General features: G+C 33.9%; 1 protein-coding gene and 1 pseudogene across 4 annotated transcripts in view; both read left to right on the forward strand.

Moving 5' to 3' along the window:
• The window catches only part of CEP70 (centrosomal protein 70), a 60837-nt gene that overhangs the window by 11511 nt on the left and 22279 nt on the right, over positions 1 to 27047 (forward strand). For all 4 annotated transcript variants that reach the window (XM_006907200.3, XM_006907199.3, XM_006907198.3 and 1 more), the window contains exons 3-12: positions 2348 to 2438; positions 4317 to 4435; positions 6024 to 6114; positions 6236 to 6359; positions 6663 to 6843; positions 7737 to 7906; positions 12499 to 12555; positions 20485 to 20572; positions 20665 to 20753; positions 22067 to 22141. In XM_006907200.3, coding sequence (XP_006907262.1) covers positions 4421 to 4435; positions 6024 to 6114; positions 6236 to 6359; positions 6663 to 6843; positions 7737 to 7906; positions 12499 to 12555; positions 20485 to 20572; positions 20665 to 20753; positions 22067 to 22141 — 890 coding nt within the window. In that variant the 5' untranslated portion in view covers positions 2348 to 2438; positions 4317 to 4420. The remainder of the gene's footprint in view (positions 1 to 2347; positions 2439 to 4316; positions 4436 to 6023; positions 6115 to 6235; positions 6360 to 6662; positions 6844 to 7736; positions 7907 to 12498; positions 12556 to 20484; positions 20573 to 20664; positions 20754 to 22066; positions 22142 to 27047) is intronic.
• LOC112476053 lies at positions 22412 to 22530 on the forward strand (annotated as a pseudogene).

Raw genomic sequence — 27047 nt, forward strand, 5'->3', positions numbered from 1 at the left:
GTCATGGAGCCCTAGCATGTCAATTTTAAGTGTTAAAGGTCTCCAACATTTTTAGTCCTTCTTATGGCAAGAGAGGGCAAAATCCCTTCCAGTTTTACCTGCTGTTTTCATGTTAGTGTAAAAGTGAATATTATCAAATATCAATGATTTGGGAATCCTCTTGTTCATATAACTGTTAGATATTGTGTATTGCTTTTTTTGTCTTCCTGCACAGATGCTGATACCCGGAAGTTCTTCTGGCTGTTAGTGATTTGTCCCTACACCCTTACGTTTTGATATAAATATTGTTCTTTGGTTTTGTCATCGTTACCTAGTTGCTTCTCTTTTTATGTAGAGATTGAGAGATTAAACTGTGCTGTTCCCAAGCTATCAATCCTTTCTTTATTCTTTTACTTTTACTATTCTGTATGTTTATATTTTATGGACTTTTAATGGTTTAGATGTCTTTTTTCCTTCAACCACATATAGTTGGTTTTTTTTTTAATTCAGCTCGACAGTCTTTTTTAACTGGAACATTTAATCCATTTACATTTAATATAATGACAGATGTGGGTTTAAGTCTACTGTATTATCATGTTTTTGTCTTTGTTCTCTGTTTATTTTTCTCTCCTTTGGGATTCATTTTTATTCATCATGGTTTCTTTCTCCCCTTTATGAGTTAAGAAATTACACATTTGTGTTCTGTTCTTTAGCTGTTATCCTGGAAATTCTCAAGCATCCTTAACTTACAAAAGCCTAGTGTTAATAGATCCTTAACCCTTCTCCTGGATTATAGATAAAATCAGAACACTTTGTTTTTCTATTTACCTTACTCCCAGCTAATATATTTTTGTTATTGTGCATAAACTTCATTCTTACTGCTAAGAAGTTAGCTGACATTCCAATTGTCATTCCTTGGAAGATAATCATTTTTTCTATAACTGCTTGAAAATTTTTTCTATGTCTTTGTTTTTCTGTACTTTAATATGATAGGTGTGATCCCCCCCCCTTTATCCAAATGCACTATTACATTGGGCTTCTAGACTTTGGATTTATGTGTTTCATTGGCTCTCAAAACTTCTTAGTTGTATCTTCAAATGCTGCTTCTGCTCCATTCTTTCCTATATAATTTTGGATGCCAAGTTGCATCTCTTCTGTGTTTTCCTGAATGCAGCATAGAGAACTAAAAAGGTGGGTAGTCTCTTCTAACTTCCTTTCTAATTCATTTACTTTCCTCTTCTGCTCTAAGCCTATGATTTAAGATCTTAATTTAAATTATTGTAATTTTTTGTTCTATTTTTTTTTATAGTTCTCTGTCAGAAGTTTCAAGTTTTTATTTTTATTTCTTCAAACATTGTAACAGTTATTTTACAATCTGTGCCAAATAATTACAACATCAGAAGTCTTTCTTTGTTGATTAGTTTCTTTTGACTATTGCTTTTGTTCTCTTTATGTTTTGTTTCCTATATGAGTTGGTTATCTTTGACTATTTTCTGGATATTGTACTTTAAACAGTTTTTGTGGGCATAATTTGAGGCCTTTTTCCCAAGGTATCATTTGCTTCTGCCAGGTCCTTGGAGCACTATTAACTTGGACCTTCTTGAGATACTGGAATGACATAGAGAAGGGAAAGCCAGGTTTCAGTTCATAGGAGAGGTGGTTTACTTCTGATTCACCCTTACACTGAGAGTTATAGTTAATAGCCCAGGTAACAATTTTAAATGGGTGGTGGCTTTTCTCTTTAGCACTCATTCTCATAGTTTTTTCTTTAGAGTTGGCAAATGCCTTTAGGGAAAAAGTGGATTCTTCTCTATTTTGGGGGGGAGGTGGGGAGGAGGCTAGTAATTCCTCATTATCTTGTTAGTTCTTTAATGCTTATAAGAAAATTTTTTTAACATTTTATTTGGCTTTCTTTATCATTGTCATTAGAGGCAGAATTGCCTACTATACCCTTACCAAAAAGTAGGCTACTTATCTCATGGAATTTATTATTACCTAGACATATTTATGTAAAACAACTTGTACTAGATAGTTAGCTGAGTAATTTGTAGAAAAGTCTAAGATAATTTATGACGATGTGATTAGGTAAGATCCATTTCATTCAGCATATTTATATATGACAACAGTTACCAATTATCTATAAGTTTCTACGTGTCAGGCACTTATACTAAATATTTTCTACATGTTGCTGATTTAACCTATGAGGTGTGGTGTTATTACTGTGTTCTCTCTTTTACAAATGAAGAAATCAAGGCTCAAAGATGTTAATGAATTGGTCCATGTCAATCAGTTTAATAAGCGGTTAAGCTGGTAGTCACTTAGGCCACCTGACTCCAAACTCTAAATTTCTATACTTTATTCTTTACAGTGCTACAAGAGCATATAACAAGAGGACCTGATCTAGTCATGGGATCAGGGGAGATTTCCCTGAAGAAAGAAATTCGAGCTGAGATCTGAAGGTCAAGTATGAGTTAACTAAGTGAAGAAGAGGTTAAGAGTGCTTAGGCCTTGAACTGGGAGGGAGATGACACTTTGAAGATTTGAAAGAAGTCCTGTATGGCTGTTAGGAAGATTGCCAGAATATGTGGCTTCACGTTCTTTTGAGGGATTCTCTTACATTGATATCTACCCTCCCTCTCCCATTTGTCTGATCTATATGGTATATTCTTTTCACTTTAAAACTCTGGCTGACTCCTCATGATGATGCAGTAGGAAGAAAACAGCACCAGTGGCTCTGAAGTATTCTTGCCAAAAAATACTAAACCTGAATTTAATAAAGCCTCTAGATGTAACTAGTTTACAAGAAATATAAGGGATGGAGAAATATGTTAAATGACGACAATACAATAAGCCAAATCTGAAATATGGGTAATTCTGCAAGACAAATGGCCTGTTTCTTCAACAAATAAATGACGTGTTAAAAAAGGGGGGAGTAGGAGTGGGAGTGTTACAGATTAAAAGGAACTTAAGAATGCTATATGTAAACCTTTAAAAAGATCAGAGATATTTGGGGGAAATTGAATATGGACTAGATAGTAACTGACAGTAAGGAATTGTTATTTTTATTGAGTATGCTAATGCTATTGAGTTTATGTTTAAAAAGTATATTAGTGCTATATAAGAAATATAAGTGGGTGAGGAAGAAATGATACAAGAATGGAAGAATGTTGGTTATCATTGGATCTGGATTGATAAATGCATGAGTTCATTATACTCTCTCTCCTTTTGTGTATTTTTGAAAATTCTCTAATTACAAGTTAAAAAAAAAAACTAGCTGAAAGGTGGTAGCAGCTGAAGTTGGCCGACATTTTCAAAAAGGATCTTTATTTAAAATGAGGGCAAGAGGGACAAACATATTGAGTTGTTGAAAGAGAGCAGAGTTTAAAGGGCGAGAAGACTCTATGATGTGAAGCAGCAAAAATGGCAGAATTTAAGAATTTATAACATGTTAATAGGGTTAGCTGAAAATTAATGTTTGGTGACTAGTAAATTGTTAGTTGGATTTCTCTATCTCTATAGAAGGGCAGAAGAGTGCTTTGGAAGACATGGTAAACTGGCAGCAAAGAGGCCTGTTTCTAATCAATCCTGGGAAGATCATTTCACCTCTCTGGGCCTCAGATGGTTATAGTACCTGATGTATTGGTACAGCTCTCCCTGCACTCTTGCCTGTCAGCTATTAAACAGAGATTTAAATTAAACAATTTCCAAGGTCCTCTCAACTTCTAAAATTCCATGATGCTAATGAATGTGTGTCTCTGGAAAGAAGAATTATACCTATATATCAAACAAGGAAATTTTTTTCTGTAGAATGACAGAGTCTTAGATAACAAGAGCAGATAATGGTAGGGTAGACTGCATATAAACTTTTGTGTGTACCAGTCAAACAGAATTCTTTATTGCTAGCCTCTGATCTACTTAGAAATAAAGGCTACCTAAGAGAGTGACACTTTGTTCACCCTTGGAGTTATTCCAGTGAAGTGTTAGACTGGCCTGCCTGTAACTTTGGGTCAGACACAATTCTCTGGGTTTTTTGGAAGCAGGTTCCAAAAGGTAACACTTTATTTATTAGCCTCACGTGCTTTTCACATTATCCAGTTAAATAGTTTTCAGTGTGTGTGTGTGGGCGGGGGGGATGTGTGTAAAACCCCATAATGTTTTATTTGTGGAAGAGAATATTATAAGATATGTTCATTCTGATCATTTTTTAAATCATTCTTTAAATCAGCCTAAGAAGTTATAAAAGTTTTGACACAAGAATGGCTTAAATTGCCCAAGAGTAGTGGGCTCTTTAAAATATAATTTTAACACCTATTGTACTTTTTTCTGTTTTAATTTAGGCAACTCAAAATTTTTTATTGCCACTCTCTACTTTGTTTCTACAAACGAAACTATTATCTCCAGCAGCACCTAAAGCCCAGGAGTCGAATAAATCATCAGACTCATGACTGAAAAACAGGTAAACTTGAAATATTTGAAACCAGTGCTTTGCAAAGAATGTACCAAAGAATACTACGTCTACAAATGTGAAAAATCTTACTTTAAAAGGATTTTTTAATTTAGTAAAACAATTCAAGGAAATGCTTGATTAAAGACTGTTATGTGATTTAATTATTCTAAGACTTCACAATACTATCAGTCTCCGAAAAGAGGCTTTAATATGCAGCATTTTCTACTTATTTAACACAAGTCTGATGAACATTTCATTAGATTAGTATTCTACAGCACATACTTTGAAAAATGCCATTCTCAGCTCTTTTCAGAATTTGCAAACAGTTTATATTGTTCTTTCTCTTAAAAGAAGTTTCAGGCAACAACATGTATAATTTAATCGTTGAAAATTTGTGACATTATTTACAAAGCATTTTTTAGTAGACATCCACTGAGATACCCACATAGAGCTTTTGGCTCCTAAAACAGATATCAGCAATAATTTTCGTTCTGTGTCATTTATTTTTGTGACCAGAAGACCTAAAGCATAAATTAGAGAAAAGGCTGTGGGAGGGAGGAGAAATGTAGAAAAGATAAAGAAGGAGAAGAAAGTCAAAGAAAAAGATGTATTTGGTGTTGTTCTGAGTCATAATATTATCAAAGAGTCAGGATATTTTGTTCCTTTTTTGTCTTGATAGTTTCTTTAATGTCAGGGGCATTTGGATGTGGAGAGTAATACTTTTTTGGTGCTTTGTCTAAATTATTAATCTTTACGCTATTACAAAATTTAAATACTATACCAATAATAAAAATGTATTTGTTGTGTAAATTATATTTTTCACGCACTTAAACACTGAAAATTCACTCAAATTATTCTTTCACAAATATACCTTAATATCTTAAAAAGCAAATAAAGCACCTCACACAGTGATTTCAAAATCAATCACTTAGCATTAAAAGCCTATTATAAAACTATTAATATCATGGATTTAAATGTGTGATTTAAAAAAAAATCATCTCTATTTCTATTCCTATCCATATTTTATGTTATTACTTTTTTCTTCCCATTGTTATGTATTTATTCACTTAATCTAGAGAGTTAGAGTTGCTCTCTGAGGTTTATGGTATACATATTTAGAATCAAGGATATAAGACTTGAGTGTCTCTGAGTGATTCTACTAGAATCAGTTATGTAGATGGACAGACTCCTTTTTATAGTTATTCCATATCCATTATATAAGGAACTAAATTATTGGTTCTGACCAGTTAGGTATGTTTTAGTATTTGTTGTTTTTTTTTGGTGACTAAGTCATGTTAAAATGACACTTGTTTCTAAGTGACTCACTTTTTCTTTACTATTCAGGTAATATAACCAGTTTGCAGCTGTTTTCTTTTGAATGGGGTCTGGTCTTGTTTAGTTAAGTCAAAAACCTAAGGTCTGGTTCACTGCAATTACTAAGTATTTTTTTTAATTGTTTTAATTTTATATGTGCATAAATTCATATTAAAAATCTTTTAGAGAAAAAATCTTGTTCTGAAAACAAAGGAAATTATATACAAGAGGGTATTTCTTTATATCATAAGTTGATCCTTTTCTCTCTCCTTTGTAATCATAGCGGGAAGAAGCAGAATGGGAGAACATAAATATGCTGTTGATGACACATGGCTTAAGACCTTTATCGCTAGTAAAAAGAACAGATCTAAAAGGTAATCAGATCCTGTTCTTGCCCCTTATGATAAAAAGCTTTTTCCTTTAAAAATGTTTTTATCTTAAATAATCTACCTTAGTTTTATTTTTACTATTTGTATTACATTTTAAAAAATGTAGATTTCATCATTTTTGATAAACAGTCATCACAAAAGATGAGACATAATTTGAAAACATTGGTAGAAGAAACAGAATGTCAACAGAAGATGATCCAGGAGCTCATAGAAACTAATCAACAGCTTAAGTAAGAAAATCTCTCTTGAATTTTTTGTATCCAGGTGGTATGCATTCTAAAAATAACTGCCTTGAAAAGAATCTTGAAATTTAATTGTCCATTTTAATTAAATATTAAGTTTAAAAACTTTTTAATAGGTAAATCTTTTGGTAATAGCTTAATTTAGACATGTACTATATTTCTTCTGTTTTATGTTACAAGAGAAATTTTAAGAAGGCAAATAAATTTTAGAAATTCATTATATTGTTAAATGAGTAAGTTTGTTGATGCGATTTATTCTTATTACTAAAGAAGGAATTGTGTGTCTATTAGAAATGAACTTCAGCTAGAAAAATGCCGAGCAGTAGATCAGGAACAACGAGCTAATGATTTGGAACAAATTATGGAGAGTGTGAAAGCCAAAATTGGTGAATTAGAGGATGAATCCCTAAATAGGGTTTGCCAGCAGCAGAATACAATAAAAGATCTTCAAAAAGAACATAAAGCTTTACAGGTACTGAGTTACATATTTTCTTACCTGATAGTACTAAAACAGCTCATCAAGGTCATAGGTAACTTCCATGTTCCTTAATTCACTGGTCTTTCCCTTTTTTGACCTACCACTATCCCATGTTGAGAGTGTTTCCTTGGTTTTTAGAATATCCTCTCTTTTAATTTCCCTCTAACTCCACTGGTCATTGTTCAACTCTCTTGCTGGTTCTTCTCAGCTCTCTAACCTCTCAGTGTTGGGATTCCCTAGTACTAATTCCTTAGACCTTTTCTCTTTCCCGTATATTCTCACTTCCTTGGTGATGCTCAGTCTAATTCACAGCACCTAATTTAAACCTACAACCCAGACCTTTTCCCTTAATTCCAGACTCATATCCCTTTGCCTACTTAATATCTCTACTGTATGTCTCATAGGCATCTAGACTTTTCCATGTCTAAAACTATGAGTGCCTGCATTTCCTCTGAACTTTCTTCTGTTAGTCTCTACTCTGGTCCAAGTCACCTTCATTTCTCTTCTGCTTTTCTCTTTGTCCCCCTGCTTCTACCTGTGCTTTTTTCAATGTGCTCTCAACATAGTAGCTCAAAACTCTCCCATGTATTTCCTTTTTCTTTAGTTTTATGGAGGTTCTTAGGTTCTTTTACTATTATGAAACCTTGAATGCATGCAATTATAAACTATATTTTCTCTATTTTCTTCCTATTTTACTTGTTACATTTTTGTATTTATGACATTAATGTTTTTGGAGCTAGCCCCCATTTAAAAACAGCTTCAATACCGAAGTTCTTAAACAAAGCAGCTTGATAGAAACTGTGAAATAGTTTTGTGTACAATATTGTTAGAACAGTGTGTCCTAGATGTACATACTATAATTATGTTTTTTGAAAACTTTCTTATAGGCAAAATGTCAGCATTATAAGAGAAAACGAATGGAGCAACAAGAGACTATTGCTTCTTTGCAAAAGGATATCTATAGATTAACAATGGAGGAGGAAGAGCGCATTATCACTCAAAACAGAGTATTTGCTTCTCTCTGCAAAAGAGTTCCTCATACCGTCTTGGATAGACAGTAACGTTTGCTTCATAAATTGATATGTAGATAGAGTCATCATTTTTTTTTAAACTGATTATATCTTGAGAATGGTTTTGTATGTCTCATAAACTGGAGGAGTCTGCCTTCTGTCTTCTCTGCATTTTTCCTTTTCCCTTGTCATTAACTTGAAGAACCTGGCCAGTATATCCTATCTCCTACATTTCCTCTAAACTAGAAGTTAGAGCTAAATTCAGATTCAAGTATTATTGGCAAAATACTTCATAGGTGGTAATGTACACTTTATATTGTAACACAGCAAGAGGCACAGAATATCTACTTGACTTACTCTTAGGGATGCTAAGATTCAGGGGCTTAAACAGTAACTAATTTTTCCACTGTAAAATTCTCTATCTTTTCATCTGACAGTTTGATGATTTTGCAAAATGGCGACTTTTCAATTTTGCTACACACACACACACACACACACACACACATTTATTTATTTAGTTAGTTATATATTTATACACACACACACACACACACACATGACTTTTCAATTTTGCTATACACACACACACACACATACATATACATTTATTTATTTAGTTAGTTATATATTTATACACACACACACACACACACACACACACACACACACATATATATTTTTTTTGATGGAATTCTTCCTTCAAAAAGAACCTTTCCTATCAACTAGCGGGTATTTGGTTGCCTTATATGGTTTGTTTCAGGGAAGGTAGAATCAATGCCCAGTTCTTCATTTTAAACACTTTTTAGAGTAAGAGTTTGGTGCCCTAATGATCTCCAGTGAAAAACAATAAAGTTTTTTGTTTGTAGCTGTATCTCTTTTTTTTCAAATGTTATTTATGGGATTTTTAATGATCAGTTTATGCTGTCTTTGGCTGGTTGGGAACTTTTCATGTTGGTATAATATCCTTTTGACCCAACTCCATTAATCTTTGTTAGAGTTATTGTTTTTAGAGAGAGCACATCCTATACATTTTTTTCTAGAGCTCTTTTGAGGAATGGAATCAGATATTTATTAAAACTAACACTAAATGTTTTAAATTAGCTAAATTAAAATTAGACATTTCTCAAAAGAGCTCTGGTTCCTTTTAGGAATGGTTTTCAGAGATCATAGTTTGGGTGTTGGGGTTGCTTATCATTATTATGTTGTCATTGATTTTAGGACTTTTTAGTGGAGAGTACTAGGAACTTTATATTCCTGGGGAAAAAAATATATATTTTTTTCTAGCTGAAGTTAACATTATAGGATTTTAATTTAAACTCTGATTTTATATTTATAACTTTTATACTGAAAATCTGTATTCCTAAGAATAATTTCATAATTAATTGCTTTATTCTATAATATATAAAAATAGATTCCAAAGAGTAATTGTTAGAATTACTTCTAACAATATGTCTACTGAACGAAATTTAATTTTTTTTGCAATTTGATGTTATATACATTTCGCTATGGATACAATCAAAATATAGTATTCTAAAATTATCTTGAAATATTTTTTCTCTGTGTTTATATCACCAAATTAATATACAGTTAGGTTTATTTGTTTCAATTTGTTTTCAATTTTTAGAGATTGCTTTTTAAATTTTTGATTTTGAACATGTTAGACATTTATACAATTCCAAAGCCAAAACTATAATTAATTATATTCAGAGAAGTGTTTTCATTCCTGTCCTCATAAACCCTATTTCTTACTTCTCCCTTAGGTAATTTTAAATGTTTAGTGGATATTAAATTCATATTTTCCCTTTTTGTATAAAGGTAGCACCTTGTTTGTTTGTTTGTTTGTTTGTTTTTCCCACTTAACAGTATAAACATTTTAACTAGTCTTATGTGTTTATATAATAGAACTTGCGATCTTTACTAATTAGGTAGTTCTGTTTTACTGTAAAAATAAATGAGGTCACATACAAATGAAAATCAAGTTAAAACTATAGATTGTTTGAATAACTATTTGAGAAACTACACACATATATACATATATAATTTTCATCCTTTTGAGGGATGAACACACAAAAATAAAAATAAATAAAATAACATATAGAGTTGTAGATAGGCATGAATACAAAGAAGAGCAAAGAAGTTGGGGAGCAGTAAGATGAAGAGAAAGACAATTACAGTGGGAGAAAGGGTAGTAAGAGAGTGGAGGAAGAGGAATGAAAACACACACAAAACAGCCGATTTGAGTGAGAGGTCAAGAGAAAGAAGCATTGAGAGAATTTACCATTTACCAGATGAATTCAAGCTAATTCAGATATGAATGTGTCTGATGGCTCGAGACTCTACACTATTTGATTTTTAATAAAGCAAAATTTCAGTTAGAGATGCAGAATTTTAAAATTGTAAATTAACCTTATTAGAAATAAGTGAGTTGTAGCCACTATAGTAGCTATTGTCAAAAGTTCCAAAGTCGTTAGGCAAGACAATATAGGACATACACAGATGAGTAAGCTACATTTCCTGCATTTATGGACCTGATAGTCTAGTTGGTAGATATAAGTAAAATATGCAGATCATGATATGTGGTGTAATGATGGGTCAAATAGGATACTAAGTGGGTGTGGCAGGAAAGAATAGTTTTCATTGAGGAGGATAGAGATGACCAGGAAGGCTTCATGAAAGAGGTAATTTATAAACTAGACTATTAGGAACTATAGAATTTTAATAGAGGTGAGGGAAAGATTATTTTAGAGAAGCAGGAAAATGGAATGTATTTGAGAATGGTAAATAGTCCAAGAGGACTATGCATAAGATGATGGTAAGTAAATGTCTTAGACAATATGGAAAGAAAGGTGTGCTGGAACTTTGAGAAGCTTAAACTCTAGGCTGAAGAGTTTGGGTTCCACTTTCTGCATAGCAGGATTTCTGAACAAAGAAATTAAGCCCAGAGACGGAAAGACAAGTTAGTAATCAGTTGTAATAGTCTAGGTGGTAGATAATGAAGGTGAGAGGAGAAAGAAGAGAGATTGCAGAGATGGACAGCAATTGTCCAGACTGACTGGCCGTAGTTGAAAGAAGGAGAGGAGTCAAAGATAGCTAGATTTCAAACTAGATTTGGGGAGTGGGAAGGGAAGATGATGAGTTCATCTGTGGACATGTGCTTAGATACCTTCTGTCAGCCATATACAAGTGTCAGGCCTGCAGTTAGAAGGACCAAACTCCAGAACACTTCCAAATTTCACATAGAGAAGGAAGAGGCAAAAGAGAAGTTATGTTTTGGTGTTAGGATAACCAAGGAATGAGATTTTCAAGGAAAGGGTAGTAAGAAGTGTTACATACTGCCTCATCGGTTTATGTGTTTGCTTTCCCCCTCATCTTATTTGCTCAGAATCCCCGTTTGACAGATAATAAATGCTCCCCAAAAGTTTATTGAAGGTAGCAGATAACAATAACTCAGAATGAGCGGAGTTTGCTATGAGGGAAAAGATAGAAATGGAATGGTAGCATAAGGGGGAAGTATAGGGAGTGAGAGGGCTTGTGAAGGATATAAAGGAGATTAAAGCATATTTGCAGGATAATATGAAAGCTGGTATGTGTCGGAATGGGGAAAAGTTGAAGAGAAATGATATTCCAGAAAGTTATGATATTAAAAGCACAATTAATCAAATTAGTTTTGAAGGAGGGGGCAGGTGAGTAAGTTTCCCAATATTGGAGCAAAATAGTATAAATTCTTGCTTTACAAAGAATAACATGTAAAAGTATAGTGTTAATATTATTTTTCTTTGAGGATTTTTTAAATTACAGAAGCAGTGTATGCTCATAAAAATCCAAACAACAGTGTTTTAAGTAAAATGCTGTAGCCCTGCATTCCCACATCCTAGAGGTAACCACTGTTAATACTTGGTTTGTGTTCTTCCTAGTGTTTCACAACAGGAGTGATGTTGGTTTTTTGTGTGGTATGGTTTTTATTGTGTAGGACTGTCATGTTATTGATGAAATTTAACATCCTGCCCCCTCCCCAACTAGTCATTGTGACACCCAACACTGTCCTCTAGGTTATAGTATTATCCCCCAGTTAAGAACCTGTAGAGTTTTCCTGATACATATGCAAATTCACATGTGATTATTTCTTTAGAAAAATAGTACTACACATTTGGATATGCAACATTAATTTTTCTCTTACTCCTTATTAGGACATACAAATTTACATTATTTCTTCTAATGCTTCATCATTTTCTACAGTATAGTTGTGTCACTATTAACTTTCCTTGTTGGATAATTGTTTTTGGGTTTTCACTTTTCTAAATAGTGGTACAATGAATAACTTTGTTCATCTTGAGTTATAATCTTGGGCAAGTATTTCTGTGGGAGAGATTGCTAGAGGTAGAACTGTTGGGATAAGGGGAATATACATTTAATATGTTGAGATACAATGTTTGATTATTTTAAAAACTATACTCTGAAATTAACATAAAATACATGATTTAGTATACTTCTGGCAAAGTCACTTAAATTTTTTATAAACTTGCTAGATTATCTGTATGTTTATCAATATAACTTGAAATTATACAGAGAATAGTAAATGCTACAATACCACATTTTTAAAAATAATTCAGTTTATTTTCTGTTTTTTGTTTTTTTTTAGGTTGCTTTGCCTAATTGATTACTATGAATGTAAAATTAGAAAATTTCTTAAACAAAGGTACGACTAATCCTGTATTACAATTTTTAAAGTTACTATCCAGTCGTGAATCACATCAAAAGTTTTTATAGCCTTTTGGAACTTTAAATGTGTTTTGGAAATCTACGTAATACGTAATTATGAATTTCATTTTTATAAAGATCCTTAAGACTACTTATGTTAAAATGTCTTGTTGTATTTATGTTAAATATGTATATTTAATAATCATCAAAACATTGCTCACAGAAGAAATAGAATTTACTTTTTATCTTTGTTAAGTATTATAATTTGTTCTACTGATGTCATCAAGCCTCTGGATAGTTACGGAGTATATCCACAAAGTGCATAGGATTAGATTAGCTGCCTACCAAGGTGCAACCTGATTAGTATGCAGATTTATATGAGGCAAAGATAAAATGTCATAGTGAAAAATCAAGCATATAGAGTAAAACACACTTGTCACCTCTAATTAAAGAAATTAAGGTTAAAGATTAAAATAATGGTCTTTAACTAACCTAAAATAGTTAAAGGATTTCTGAGGCCAAACAATCTAAAGTACTTTAATAGAAGGTCATTAAAATAGTAGCATTCTGTTTCATTGTTTATATATGGAATGGTTCTTTTAACAAATATTTATTTGAGTACCTACTTTGTGCCATGTTCTGTTTTAAGTACTAAGGATATCATAATAAAGTAGATAAATTCTCCACTTCTATTAAGTGTACATTCTAGTATTCTTAATCCCCTCAGAAAATGACTTCTCAGAAACTCAGCAGGATCAATGACAGAGCTGTGCTGGTTGCTGATTCCTTCTAGCCCCATGGATACTCTTGGAAAAAAGAGAGCGGGATGGAGGGAAGAAGGGGAAAAATTAGAAAAGGAAGGAAAGGAAGACAAAAAAAAAAAAAAGAACTAATGTTAGAGCAACTCTTTCCTTCATTCTATTCAGAAAGCAGTATTATATCAAGTAACTTCAGGGACCTTCTGATTTCCAAATGAAATTGTTACCTTTTAGATAGTAGGCATGGTGTTAGATAGATTATACAGAGATAGGACAAAAGTTTGGACATGGCCTTATATTTGAGTTTACAATCTAGTAAGGGAGATAAAATATAAACACATTAATAATTAAAAAATAACATGAGACTTAAAAAACTAATACATAATGTTACAATAGAGTAATGTTACAAAAACTAATACATAATGTTACAATAGAGTAATGTTACAAAAATAACAGACTTAAAAAACTAATACATAATGTTACAATAGAGTAATTACTAAAAATTGTATGATAGTACTATAGGAGTATAAAACAAGAACAGATTAGTTTTGGATGGAGTGACAAAGCAGATGGAGATTCTGCATGAGCTTGAAGGATAAATAAAATCTGAGAAAGCAGAAAGGCAAAAAAAGCTAAAGCCATTTTAGACTCCTTGGTTGTTACGAGCAAAAGTACATAGATAAAAAAGTGTAGACATTTTATGGCACTGTAATTAAGCCAGTTTGGAGTTAAAGGGGTTTGCTGTATATTTGTATATAGATGTCATAACGTCTAGAGAGTAGTCATTCAAATGATGGACCAAGAGGAAGCTGTAAATGAATGAGAAGACATCATTTGCCTTGAAAAGAAGGAAGGCACTTTTTTCTTAATACAGAAAAACTGGGTAATGGGTCATAGGTATGTGTATTAGTCAGGATTCTCAAGAGAAACAGAACCAATGGGATGTATGTTTAGATATATAGAAAGATTTATTTTAAAGGAATTGGCTCATGTGATTGTGAGGCTGGCAAGTCTGAAATCTGTGAGGCAGGCCTGCAGGCTGGAGTCTCAAGGAAGAGTTGAGGCTGAAATTAGTCTGGAAGCAGAACACCTTTCTTCTTGGGGGTCTCAGTCTTTGTTCTTAAGGTCTTTAATTGCATGAGGCCCATCCACATTCTGAAGGTTAATCTGCTTTACTCAAAGTCTGTTGATTAAAATGTTACATCTGAAAATACCTCACAGCAAACATCTAGAATGACGTTTGACCAAACAGCTGGGCAGCATAGCCTAGCCAAAGTAACACTAAAATGAACAACCACAGCATGTAAGAGTAAAGAGAAGGAAAATGAAGAATTTCATGACTTGAGTGGCTTCAAACTCTTATGCTCAGGTTAGGTGAGGACTGTGGCAAATTGGAGAGCTGTGCACCATCTTTATTAAGAGGACAGTTACTACCCACTCTCGCCAGTTGATGCTATTCAGTAATGTGTGTCCTGTGTGGCTAGATCTTCCGGTTTTTCAAGAGAAGCTAGAAGGTTAGATTTATAAATGAAAACAGATTTTTTAATGTTCACTATTAACACTTAATATATGGTCCAAACTGAATATCAGTTGCAACCTTTGGTCTATATCTTTAGTAAATTCTAATCTAGATTCAGGAGTTGGCAGACTTTTTTCTGTAAATATTTTAGCTATTTTAGGCTGTATAGTCACTCATAACTACCCAACTCTGCTATTGTAGCATGAAATCAGCCATAGACTATATGTAAGTGAATTGGCATGGATGTGTTTCATAAAACTCTAATTATAGAAACCCATGGCCTGCTAGATGGATATATTAATATAATTTATTAAACTAACATCCAAAATATCATTTCAACATGTATTCAGAACATTGTTAATGAGATATTTCACATTTCTTTTTTATACTAAAAGTAGAATATGAATATTCTAACTTAGAGCATATCTCAATTCAGACACTAATTTTTCATCAGAAATATTTGATATGTATTTAGATTTTATGAATTTTATAGTTGAAAAATAGATTTACAAACCTAAATTGTTTTAAACATACCTAAAAGTTTTCTAGCAACTGAATCAAGTACAAAAAAAATTGTTATTTCTGAGCGAAAAAAAAAAGGCATAGAGGATAGAGGCTCTCTTCAGCCCTCTGGCGACCAAATCAAAGTTGACGGAAACAAGGAGCAGCAGCAAGGAAAAATTGCCTGGGATCTAGAAGAACAAGCCACATAACTAGAGAGAAATTCGAGAAAACACCCTGCAACGGCAGAAGGTAGGACCGGGTGAGGATGTGGTGCTGCCCGGTCCAAGCAGCTGAGTGAAATGGAGCTTGCCACAGTGGCAGCAGCAGATGCCTCTTAAAGGGGCCGTGTCCGCGAGTGGATTTTCACGGTGACGGACCTGCTCACTCTGAGCACCAGTGCCAATTCGGCTGCGCACAGGGGGCACCAGGGACTTACAGGGAGACCTTACAGGGAGACATCGTTGGAGTGAGGGCCGGGGTGAGATTCACTGGATACAGAAGTGCCAGCAGTATTCATTGTTCCCTGGTGAGCCCTCCCTCACTACCAGTACGCTGGGCCCATTGCCACCATAACCTTGACATCGTCAAACTGAATAACAGAGGTCGCTCCTCCCAGAGGATTCTCTGAAACCCTGCCTTCCCCAACTCGTGGCCCCATTCAAACCACATCCAGGTGTATCCTCAGTGAGTCAGGCGCTCCTTGCTGAGACTCATACTAGAGGCAGCTGGCCTTGGTTTCTGGTGTGGCCTTTTGAGGCAACTGTCAGCACAGCATCTGTGGATTGCTTGCTGAATCTTAACAGGTGGCCCAGAGGGGCAGAGGCTTGGGCTAAGTTTGGCTTGCAGCTGAACCCCTCTCAGGACTGTGCCACTTGATACCTGCTTCACAAATCCATGCTAATATAATCTAGACTTAGGAGCTTTGCTTAGTACACAGAAACAGTCACAGAAAGGCAGCCAAAATAGGAAGACAAAGAAGCAAAAACCATATGAGAGAAGAAAATAGAGAGCCAGATAGAATGGAGTCAAGTCATCTAATAGATGCAGAGTTCAAAACAGTGGTTATAAAGATGCTCAATGATCTCTTAGAAAGTGTAGATAAATTCAGTGAGAACTTCAACAAAGAGATAAAAAACATAAAAACAGAAATGGAAATTGTAAAAGGGAACCAGTTTGAAAAGAAGAACGTATTATCTGAGATGAGAAGTATATTAAATGGAATAAACAAAGAAATAAACAAAACAAATAAAGAAAAGGATCAAATGCCCTATCTAGAGGATAGGAAAGCCAAGGATACACAATCAGAATGGCAAGAGATAAGATGCCAAGACTATAAAAATAATTTAAGGAGCATATGGGACACTATTAAGGGTCGCCAAGATACATCATAATTAAAATGCCAAAGGTTAACTAAAAAGAAAAAAATCTTAAAAGCAGCAAGAGAAAAGCAGATAGTTACCTACAAGGGAACCCCCATAAGACTGGCAGCTGATTTCTCAAAAGAAACTATGCAGGACAGAGGGCTTGGCAAAAAATATTCAACAGAATGAAGACCCAGGATCTACAACAAAGAATAATTTATCCAGCAAAGCTATTATTTAGAGTTGAAGGACAGATAAAGAGTTTTCCAGACAAAAATAAGCTGAAGAAATTTATCGCCACCAAGCCAGTATTACAGGAAATGTCGGAGGGACTTCTTTAAGAAAAAAAAAAAAGTATCAAAAATAGGAATAAAGAACAGTAACAACTACATTCCTATCACTAGGTACCTTAAATGGAAAAGAATTAAGTGCTCCAACCAAAAGATAGAGTGGCTGAAAAGCTAAGAAAACAAGATCCCTACATAGGAAAAGGAAAGAGATGGAAAAGATATTGCTTTGATGGACCTAGAACGTATTTAAGTCAGAAAGATAAACACTAGATGATTTCACTTACATGCGGAATCTAAGGAATAAAAAGAACAAACTAATCAAAAACAGACTCACAAATAGAGTGGACAATTTGGTGTCGAACAGAGAGGAGGGGGCTTTGGGGGCCTGGGAGAATGGGGTGAAGGGCTAAAGAAGTACAAATTAGCTGGTCACGGGGATGGGGAGTATAGCATATGGAGTGCAGTAGCATTAATATGTTGGCTAGGTGGAGGGTTAGGGGAGGAAAGGTGTAATTGGGGGATCGTTTTATGAACTATATTGATGTCTAACCAATGTACCGTATACTTGAAACTAAATTTAAAAATGTTATTCCTTTAATATTTGCATTCACATTTATAAAACTTTGAGAATTTATATTGAAATAGGAACTTTGATACTTTTGATAGATCTAGAGGTGCTTCTCAATTTTGCAAGACCTATCTGAATAAGAGCTAGTGAATTTATGTTTACATGCACTACTGATTAAAACTAAAATCTACATATTGATTCATACTAGAAAAATGTGTAAAATCAGTATTATTGATTTGTATTATGAAAAGTTTCTATTTCAATATAAATTCTCACATCAGCTAGTCACAAATAATGCTTTTCCTTTAGCTTCAAACTTAGCTTATCGTATGTACAGTGATTTTGGTGAAAAAACATAAGTCACATTACCATTTTATGTCTTTGATTATCAAACAGGTTTTTTTTTTCAAGAAAATATTGAATTCAGGTTAACAGTACAGTAAATCTTTGTAATAACTTTCATGGCCCAAAATACAAGATCATTATATTCAGTGTCTTCTATTTGTTTCAACAGTTTTGCAAACTGACATAGCATTTTCATGTGTTTAATAATTTTAACAATTGTATCCATGACACTTTTCATAGTCTGCTTCAGAAAACTGAGCACAAATATTTCCTATACATATGTATTAATACAGTATAACAAAGCAATAAGAGAAAGTCTTTTTAAAACTTCCAATAAATCTAGATTTTTGATCTACAAAACTGTTCATTGTGATAAAAAATGATTTTTTCATATCTAGCCTGAAGTTCTTTGACAAATATGCAAAATTCAAAAACACATACACCACAAGTTTGATTTTTTTAGGTCTCAAGCTGACGACACTTTTTAGTAAATTTGGAAAGCTTTTTGAGACAAAATATTCCCAAAGTACTAATTGGGCACATGACTCATCTAAAGATAAAGAAAAGTACTTGAAATTTTTCAAATTTTGGTTAATTGATCATTAATATTATAAGAAAGGTCTTGTATTTTACAGATGGTTCTTTGTGGGTTTAATTGAAGATCTTTCACTTTTAACAAAACTTATTTCCTCATAATTTTCCTACAGTTTCCTTACCCAAAGTATTTATTTTATTATCTTCACATCTAAAGACAGTTTCTGTTTCTGTGCAAGACTTCAAAATGGTTTAGAGCTGGCCAAAGTTACAAGCTCAGATTCTGCTAAAAAAACATTATTTTAAAAGTTTTTGTTGGATGGTTAAAATCTGATTTTGGTGGCTAACTTCGATGCTTTTTTGAATTTTGAGAGGAGACTGTTAAATTCACTGCGTATTTGCTGAAAATGCCTCTTAACATGGTCTACTTTATTAAAATGTTTTTTATATCACAGCTCTTTAAAATAACAGCTTTTCTGAGGTATAATTCACATGCCATAAATTGACCATTTTAAAGGTATAATTCAGTGGTTTTAGTATATTCCCAGAGTTATGTCGTTGTCACCATAATAAATTTTAGAACTTGCTTATCACCCTATTAAGAAACCCCATACCCATTAGCAATAACTCCCCATCTCCTCCCTGCCCTTGGCTCCTACACCCTTGCAACCCACCTCCTAGGCGACCACTAATCTACTTTCTGTTTTTATGGATTTGCCTGTTGGATATTTTGTATAAATAGAATTATACACAGTATATGATCATTAATGACTGGTTTTTACTTTGTATAATATTTTCAAGGCTCATACATATTATAGCATGTATCAGTACTTCACATATTTTTATGCCCAAATAATAGTCTAGTATATGGATATGCCACATTTTGTTTATCCTTTTATCAGTTGATGGACATTTGGGTTGTTTCCACTTTTTGGCAGTTGTGAATAATGATGCTATGTACATTTGTTCACAGGTTTTTGTGTAGACTTGTTTTCACCTCTCTTGGATATATATTTAGGTGTGGAATTGCTGGGTCATGTGGTAACATTTAAGTATTTAACATTTTGAGGAACTGCCAATCTGTTTTACGAAGTGGCTGCATTTAATTTTATGTTTTACAGTTCTGCCAAGCAGTGTGTGAGGGTTCCAATTTTTCCACGTCAACACTTATTGTCTTTTTAATTTTAATCATGCTAGTTGATTCGAAGTGTTACATTATTGTGGCTTTGATTTGCATTTCCCTAAGGGCTAATGATGTTGAGGGTCTTTTCCTATGCTTATTGTCATTTGCATATCTTTTCTTGAGAAATATCTGTTCAAATCCTTTGCCCAGTATTAAATTATTAGTCTTTTTGTTGTTGAGTTGCAGGAGTTCTTCATGTATTCTGGATACAAGTTCTTATCAGATTTGCAAATATTTTCTCCTATTGGTTGTCTTTTTTCTCAATGGTGTTTTTGGAAGCTCAATAATTTTTAAAATTTTATGAAGTCTAATTTATCTGTTTTTTATTTGTCACTTGTGAACCAACAGCTTTTTCATTTTGTTCTGCAGCAAGTCAGAATAGCATTCATTAGGAAATCGGGACTGTTAAATCTTTTGCTTTGTCCATTTATACTCTACATTTTTTCATATAGTGTTTTTTCTGGTAATCTAAAAGTACTAGAAGGAAAAAACAGTATGTATTGTTTATTTCACTCTATCTTATGCCCCATACCCTTCTGGGCAGTGAGATACAATGGTGAACAGGGCAGACAAAGCTCTGGTTTGCGTGCATCTCACATTCTAATTAAGATGCTAGTGAACAGATGTATTCTATAATATTGGTGGTGGTACTCAATGCTGTTCTCTAGAGAACAAGTAGGAAATTTCACTTAAATTTTAATTTAGGTTTTAAATTAAATTTTAATTTAAACTTTTAAATTAAATTAAATTTTAATTTAATTTAATTTAAACCCTTATTGGATTGATTTAATTTTTGTTAGCTAGATTTCTTTTTCTTTGAAGATAGATTTTTCATAAGGACACTGCATATATTTTTTTTTCATAGGCAATATAATGAAGATGAAAGTCAGTCAGAAGAAGAAAGAGACTACAGAAGTCTTGACGCCTCACCAACATATAAAGGCCTCCTAATGGTACGAGACTTCATGGCTAATAAATGCTTTTTTATAAAGTGAAATGATAATCCCCTAGGAAAGTTAACTATTTTTCTATGAAACTTATTTAGTCATTACAGAATCAGCTCAAGGAGTCGAAATCCAAGATTGATACACTTTTAAGTGAAAAGCTTAATCTCCAAAAAGATTTGGAAATCAGGTGAGAGAAACAAGTCATTTTTATTTAACCTTTGGAAAGTAAACACTTACTGGAATTTGGAATGTTACATGAATCATTCTGGACCCTTTACTCAGAAAATCTTGGGGAAACTCATATTCTTATACTCATTTTAGTCAGTTGTCTCTCATATGATGGAAAGAATAAGAACACATAGGTAGGCAAAGGAAGTGAGAAAATAGGAATTCACAATGAAGAAGATAAGACTGGATAGGAACTCAGAGTACATTCAGTCTTATACTAGCAAGTTTCCCATTCCCAAATTAGTTTAGAATATCTTATTATTTCATCTTACTCCTGTGTTGTGGGCGGAGAAGAAAACTAAAAAGCTTAAATGGCATACGACAGAAAGGCATATTAAGTCCAGCATACTACCACAAAAGGATGTCACTCTACATGTTGAGAGTAATATGGAATGAACATTGTTGACTTTTTTTATTCAACAAATATTTTTGAACACCTGTTATAAGTTAGACACTGTCCTAAGCTCTAGTATAACATAATGAACAAAAAGAAATCTTGTTCTCATAAAGCTTATACTTTAATGGAGAGGGGATTGATACCTACAGTATAAACAATATATAAAGTTCACATAGTAATATGTAAATTTATGATTATATAAATATATAGTAAAAATTTTGAAACATGCATGGGAATAATGAACAGTAAATTCAGGATAATGGTTACCTGTGTTATGTGAAGGAGAGGAATGAGGGACATATATGGAGTTTTAAGTATATGTATAATGTTTTAGGTAAACTTTGAAACAAATCTGTTAATATTCAACTTCGATAAAGTCGAGTGGAAGATAAACTACTATTTTACTATTCTCTATTATCTGTACATATGAAATATTTCACTATCAGTAAATTCAGGATAATGGTTACCTGTGTTATGTGAAGGAGAGGAATGAGGGACATATATGGAGTTTTAAGTATATGTATAATGTTTTAGGTAAACTTTGAAACAAATCTGTTAATATTCAACTTCGATAAAGTCGAGTGGAAGATAAACTACTATTTTACTATTCTCTATTATCTGTACATATGAAATATTTCACTATAAAAACAAGCAATAGATTAACAACAATAAAAATGGTAAAAAATTTTTGGCAAGGAATATAGAAAAAAAATCCAACAGCCAATTAACATCTCACTAGCAGTCATGAAATATTTTAAGAATTTTAATAAGTATATTTTGACAAGTAACAAGGTATACTGTATTGTTCATTATTAAATACTTTTATAGTTTTATTCAATAAATTGAATGCATTCAACATGATTTATTTTCTACAGGCCCACACAGCATGAATTAAGACTTTATAAACAACAGGTGAAGAAACTGGAGAAAGCCCTTAAGAAAAATATCAAGTAATTATATTTTACCAAAATTACAAATTTATTAGGCTTTTGTGTTGTTATTTTTATTACCTGTCAGCTTACCTGATAGCATCCTTGGCTTGAAATTATCATGCTGATGGTGGGAAATGGCACTAAATAGGAATCATTCTGGTTCCATAGTTTAAAAACAGTTTCTAGTGTGTTGGATTTGGCTGTATGTTCATCTTCAATAAGAACAAGAACAAGTAGTTGCCTGATGCAATATAAAAGGCAAGATTTTAACTAGAAAATTGTCTTTGGGTCTACGGCCATGCTACCTTGAATAAGCCCAATCCTGTCTGATCTTGGAAGCTAAGCAGGGTTGGGTCTGATTAGTACTTGGATGGGAGACCACCTAGGAAGACCAGGTGCTGTAGGCGTAAAAAATAATAATAATAATGATAAGGGATTGTAAGCTGACATGGTCCTTGCAATCTGTGAGGTTAACCAAGGGTTTCCTCAACCAAAAAAAAAAAAAATTTGGAAATCATGGAGGAATTGCAAGAGGATCACTGAAGTTAGAAATGAGAAGCCCCAAATTTTTGTTAGTGGTTGTCATGACTTGAAGAATATGTAGCTTCATCATACTTAAAAAAATATCAGAATGAATCCAGTGAGCCATTCACATCTCCCTCTTTTTTCACCTTTCTTGACTTTGAAAAGCATGTACTTAGAGGAATTTCAAAACACTGGTCCTCAAATAGTGATGGCATTTTCTGAAGATTATCTATGTGTACTGTTTGATTCAAGGGAATGGCACTTGAGGAAATAGTGGGGGAGCATTGGGATGAAATATTTTGAAAACTATATGAGCTAATATATGCATTAGATGTATTAAATCAGTTGTATTATCATAAGCTGATTCAGTTTTCATTGACAGCTATTTTCCTTCCTGTGGCAATACATGCCACAGTGAACAACGAGTATTCTGGACATCCAAGAATTACATGTTGAGTTAAATTAAGATAGTAGGGAAGGGAAACTTTAAAAATAAGAGAGAAGTGGAAGATTTGGAAAGTCTGCTTTATTTGTTAATATATTTTTTTCCTTCCTACTATTGCTTGACAGTTTGGTTGCCTATAGTCCCTGCTACCATCTGCTTGGCTTTCCGGGTACGGGAATTGTAGCAGTAAATCAAATAGTAAAGGTCCCCACCCTGATGGAGATATTATGAAGGGAGAACAGTAAAAATAAATAAGACAGTTTGATATATAAATACTAAATGTGAAACAGTATGAGCATTGCCATTGTGTTAGTTTGGACAAAAGATGGTGGTGACATGGTCAAATGTGGCAGTAGTGGAGGTGATGAGAAGTGTTGAGAATATTAGATGTAAAATTGATAGGACTTGGTGATGGACTGGATATAGGCAGCCGAAGGGGAAAAATCAAGACTCTTTAATTCTAGACCTGAATAACTAGATAGTTGTTAGTATATTAACTGAGATGGGAAAATTGGTTGAGAAGCACTGGTAAAAGGAGAATGTAGGAAGGTAAAAAGTCAGGAGAAGGTGTAGGGGAGGAAAAACTTTTTGTCAGCCTTACTAGGGTCCCTGGCTGGGGCTGAAAATTGAAATGGTGGAGACAGATTAACATTAGAAAAGCATACAGATTTATTGAATGTAAGTTTTACGTGACGTGGGAGCCTCCATAAGGAAATGAAGACCTGAAGAAGCAGTTAAGCCTAAGCATTTTTATACTAGGTTCGATAAAGACTGGAAAGTTGTGGAAAAATATGATAGGACAAAAGAGTAGGAGATAAGGGTAGTAAACTGGGAGAAACTCCGATTCTTCTTGGCATCCCTCTGTCTTCAGAGATAAAGATGCTCCTTTCCTCCTGGTACAGGGAGGGTACCTGTCACATGAGGGTCTTATAGTCTGCATCAGGAGAGAAGGGAGGAGGTCAGAGAATGCACCTGCCGTTTTCAAATCCCTTCAGCTTAAAGCATTTCTTATGCCAGGTGGCATATTTTGGAGTGGCATATCCTGATCCCCTACAAAGGAATCTTACTGACCTCAAGGCAAGTATATTAGAGAAGATATACACACACATCCATGCATGCACCTACATATAGAGAGAGATAATATAGTCAATCCTATTATTTGCGGATTTCATATTTGTGAATTTGCCTACCTGCTAAAATTTATTTTTAATCCCAGAATCAATATTTGAGGCACTTTGATACTCATTCATTGACAAGCCTAGCACACACATTTCTAGCTGTTGAACAAGGTGAAACTCTGCCTTCTTGTTTCAGCTTTCATACTGTAAACAAGCATCCTTTTTATTATCACAATGCCAATTTTTTTTTGTTTGCAGTTTTTGCTTTTTGTTGGCAGTTTCTTCAAGATGGCCCCCATGCATAGTGTTAAAGTGATGTCTAGTGTCCCCCCTACACACAAGAAGGCTGCGATGTGCCTTACAGAGAAAATACATTTGTTAGGTGAACTTCATTTAGATGTGAGTTATAGTGCTATTAGCTGTGTCTAAACATTAACACACATAAAATTAGGTTATATATTTATCGGCTGAGGAAATGTGACCAAGTGCACGCAGGAACCTGATCCTGTATTTCCCCTAGGAGCGGTTGTTCAGTCTTGGCTAATTCATTGTTAATAGTGACTTTATAGACCATAACTACCACAAATAACAAGAATTGGCTATATATATTTTATGTTATTTTGGGCTCTGGTCTTTAGGTTGAATTTTCACTATTAGCCTTTAAAATTATTATTCAGAACCAATCCCTGCTGCATTTTTTTCTGCTGAATTTGAAGAAAATATGTGTGTTTTTGTAGTCTCTAGATGTAAAAACAATAGGAATGTTAGATAACTTGCTCACATCACACAGGTGATACATTGAAGAACTTGGAAAGAAATCAGATCTATATGCAATCATTCTGGCACCAGATCTGACATTCTCAACCACACTAATAATTAGAACCAAACAAAACACCCAATGAAAACATTTTTTCAAAGTAAATCTTTTCAAATTTTTATTTTCTTAAGTGGCAGAGGTAGAATATTTTTTCAAAGAATTGATGTTGGGTAAATAATTAAAAATAAAATCTTTCAATCTGGTGAATCCCTTCCACATATATAGGAAAAAAAAGAAAGTTTTGTTATTGAATAAACATTCATCTAGACTGTGATGTGCCTTATAGGCAATCTACTGAAGAGATTGCAAAGACAGAAAGAATTCTCACCCTTTTATACAGCCTGGCAGGTACAGTCCATTACATACATGTGAATTGTCTTCATCCAAAGGAAAAATAAAACTTCTCGTATTGTTAGACAAGCAGGAAGTTACAATTTAGAGCCAGGAGCCTGGGCTAAACTTCAACAAGACATAGAGACAAGGCATGGCCTCTTCTAATATTCACATTTCAAAGAGATGGTTCTAAGCCTCCAAAGGCAGACATTCCTAGGATGTAAAATTGGCAAGAGTATGACATAAATCTTAAAATTTTACATTCTTCCTAAAGAGACTGAGAAAGGATTTACAACTACAAAATTTTCCAAAGGAAATGCTGCAAGAAAAGGAGGAGAAAGTCTCTTTCACTTTTAGAACCAGAGAAAATTCACCTTTTTTTCCTTTAGATTTGTAGTTACTTTTCAACTAACCAACCTTCAATATTAAATGAGGCTATTAATTTAACATAGGAAAACAGGTACTTCTTTTGTTTGAGTTAATATTGCAAACAGGTTGATTATAAAATTCTGTTGCTAGGAAGTGATCATGTATGTCTGCTGGTACAAGATAACCAGTAGTACTACACTAATTCCATTTAATTTTTCTATGGTATTTATATTTTGCTAGGAGAAAACAAAATCAGAGTCCCATCACCCTAGTGTTGAGCTGACAGGTGTTGAAGTGGTCAGTTAGGACAACAAGCCAAACTGAAGTGAACAATCCAGGCTTTATTCACTTACCACAATAGTATAAGCAAGAGGCCAAAAAGAAAAGGGCTGGCTCTTCAGTGTTCCCTTTCCCCAAGGAATGACACCAAGGCAAGGGTCAGTCAGTGACATGCAGCACAGATGGGAAGAAGCATCTCACTACCTAGGAACCCAGCACAAAAGACTACTACTGTTTCTTTGGCTTAGAGGAAGGCCTAGGAGTGGAAAAATAGTGGAGAAAAGTGTTTTAGTTAAGGTTTTCCCCATGCCACAAGGAGAAATGAAAAGTGTCTCAGTAGCGCCACCCCCCCCACTTCCGATCCCCCAATAAAGAGGCCTCAGAACAGAGGCACCTAGGTTGGGAAAGCAGAAATACATGTGACATGGCCAGGGGGAATCTCAGGGAGGGGAGAAGTTAGGGGGCTGAATTCTTGACAGTCCCTTCCAGAGATTGTAATACATAGGCTGGGCACCTATGTATTACCCCATGAGGCTTTCCAGACAAAGATTTTATAATTGCCTATGGTTTAGGCCTGAAAGATAACACATTGGATTTTGTCCTGGAGCTGGACTCCCTTTCTAGAGAAACAGTTGCCTTCAGAGTTGTGGCTGCTAAATTGACAAGAACCACCCTTCTTTTCATCTAAGCCATTTAAAAAATCTTAGGAATTTGGGGAAAAGGACTCAAGAAACATAACTTTGAGAGGCTCACATGTGTTTTGTATCATGTGGCTCAATTAGCATTATTTTAAAAACAAAATTGGCATTTTACTTTTCAACTCATTCTTCATCCTCAGAATGGGAGTCACTGTGAGATCACAGAAAAGCTTCAACAGACACAGTTAAACACTAAAACGTGTCTGCATATAGAATCTTATGGAGATGGATGGCTGTAGAAAACGAGATAACACAGTATATTTTAAGTTGGAAGTGCAGTTTTCTGAGACTCCACAAAGAAACACAGCCGTTGCTGCTGGCTACAGGAAATGAGTGTCAT

Source organism: Pteropus alecto, unplaced genomic scaffold (genome assembly GCF_000325575.1).
Source record: "Pteropus alecto unplaced genomic scaffold, ASM32557v1 scaffold92, whole genome shotgun sequence".
Taxonomy (NCBI): Eukaryota; Metazoa; Chordata; class Mammalia; order Chiroptera; family Pteropodidae; genus Pteropus; species Pteropus alecto.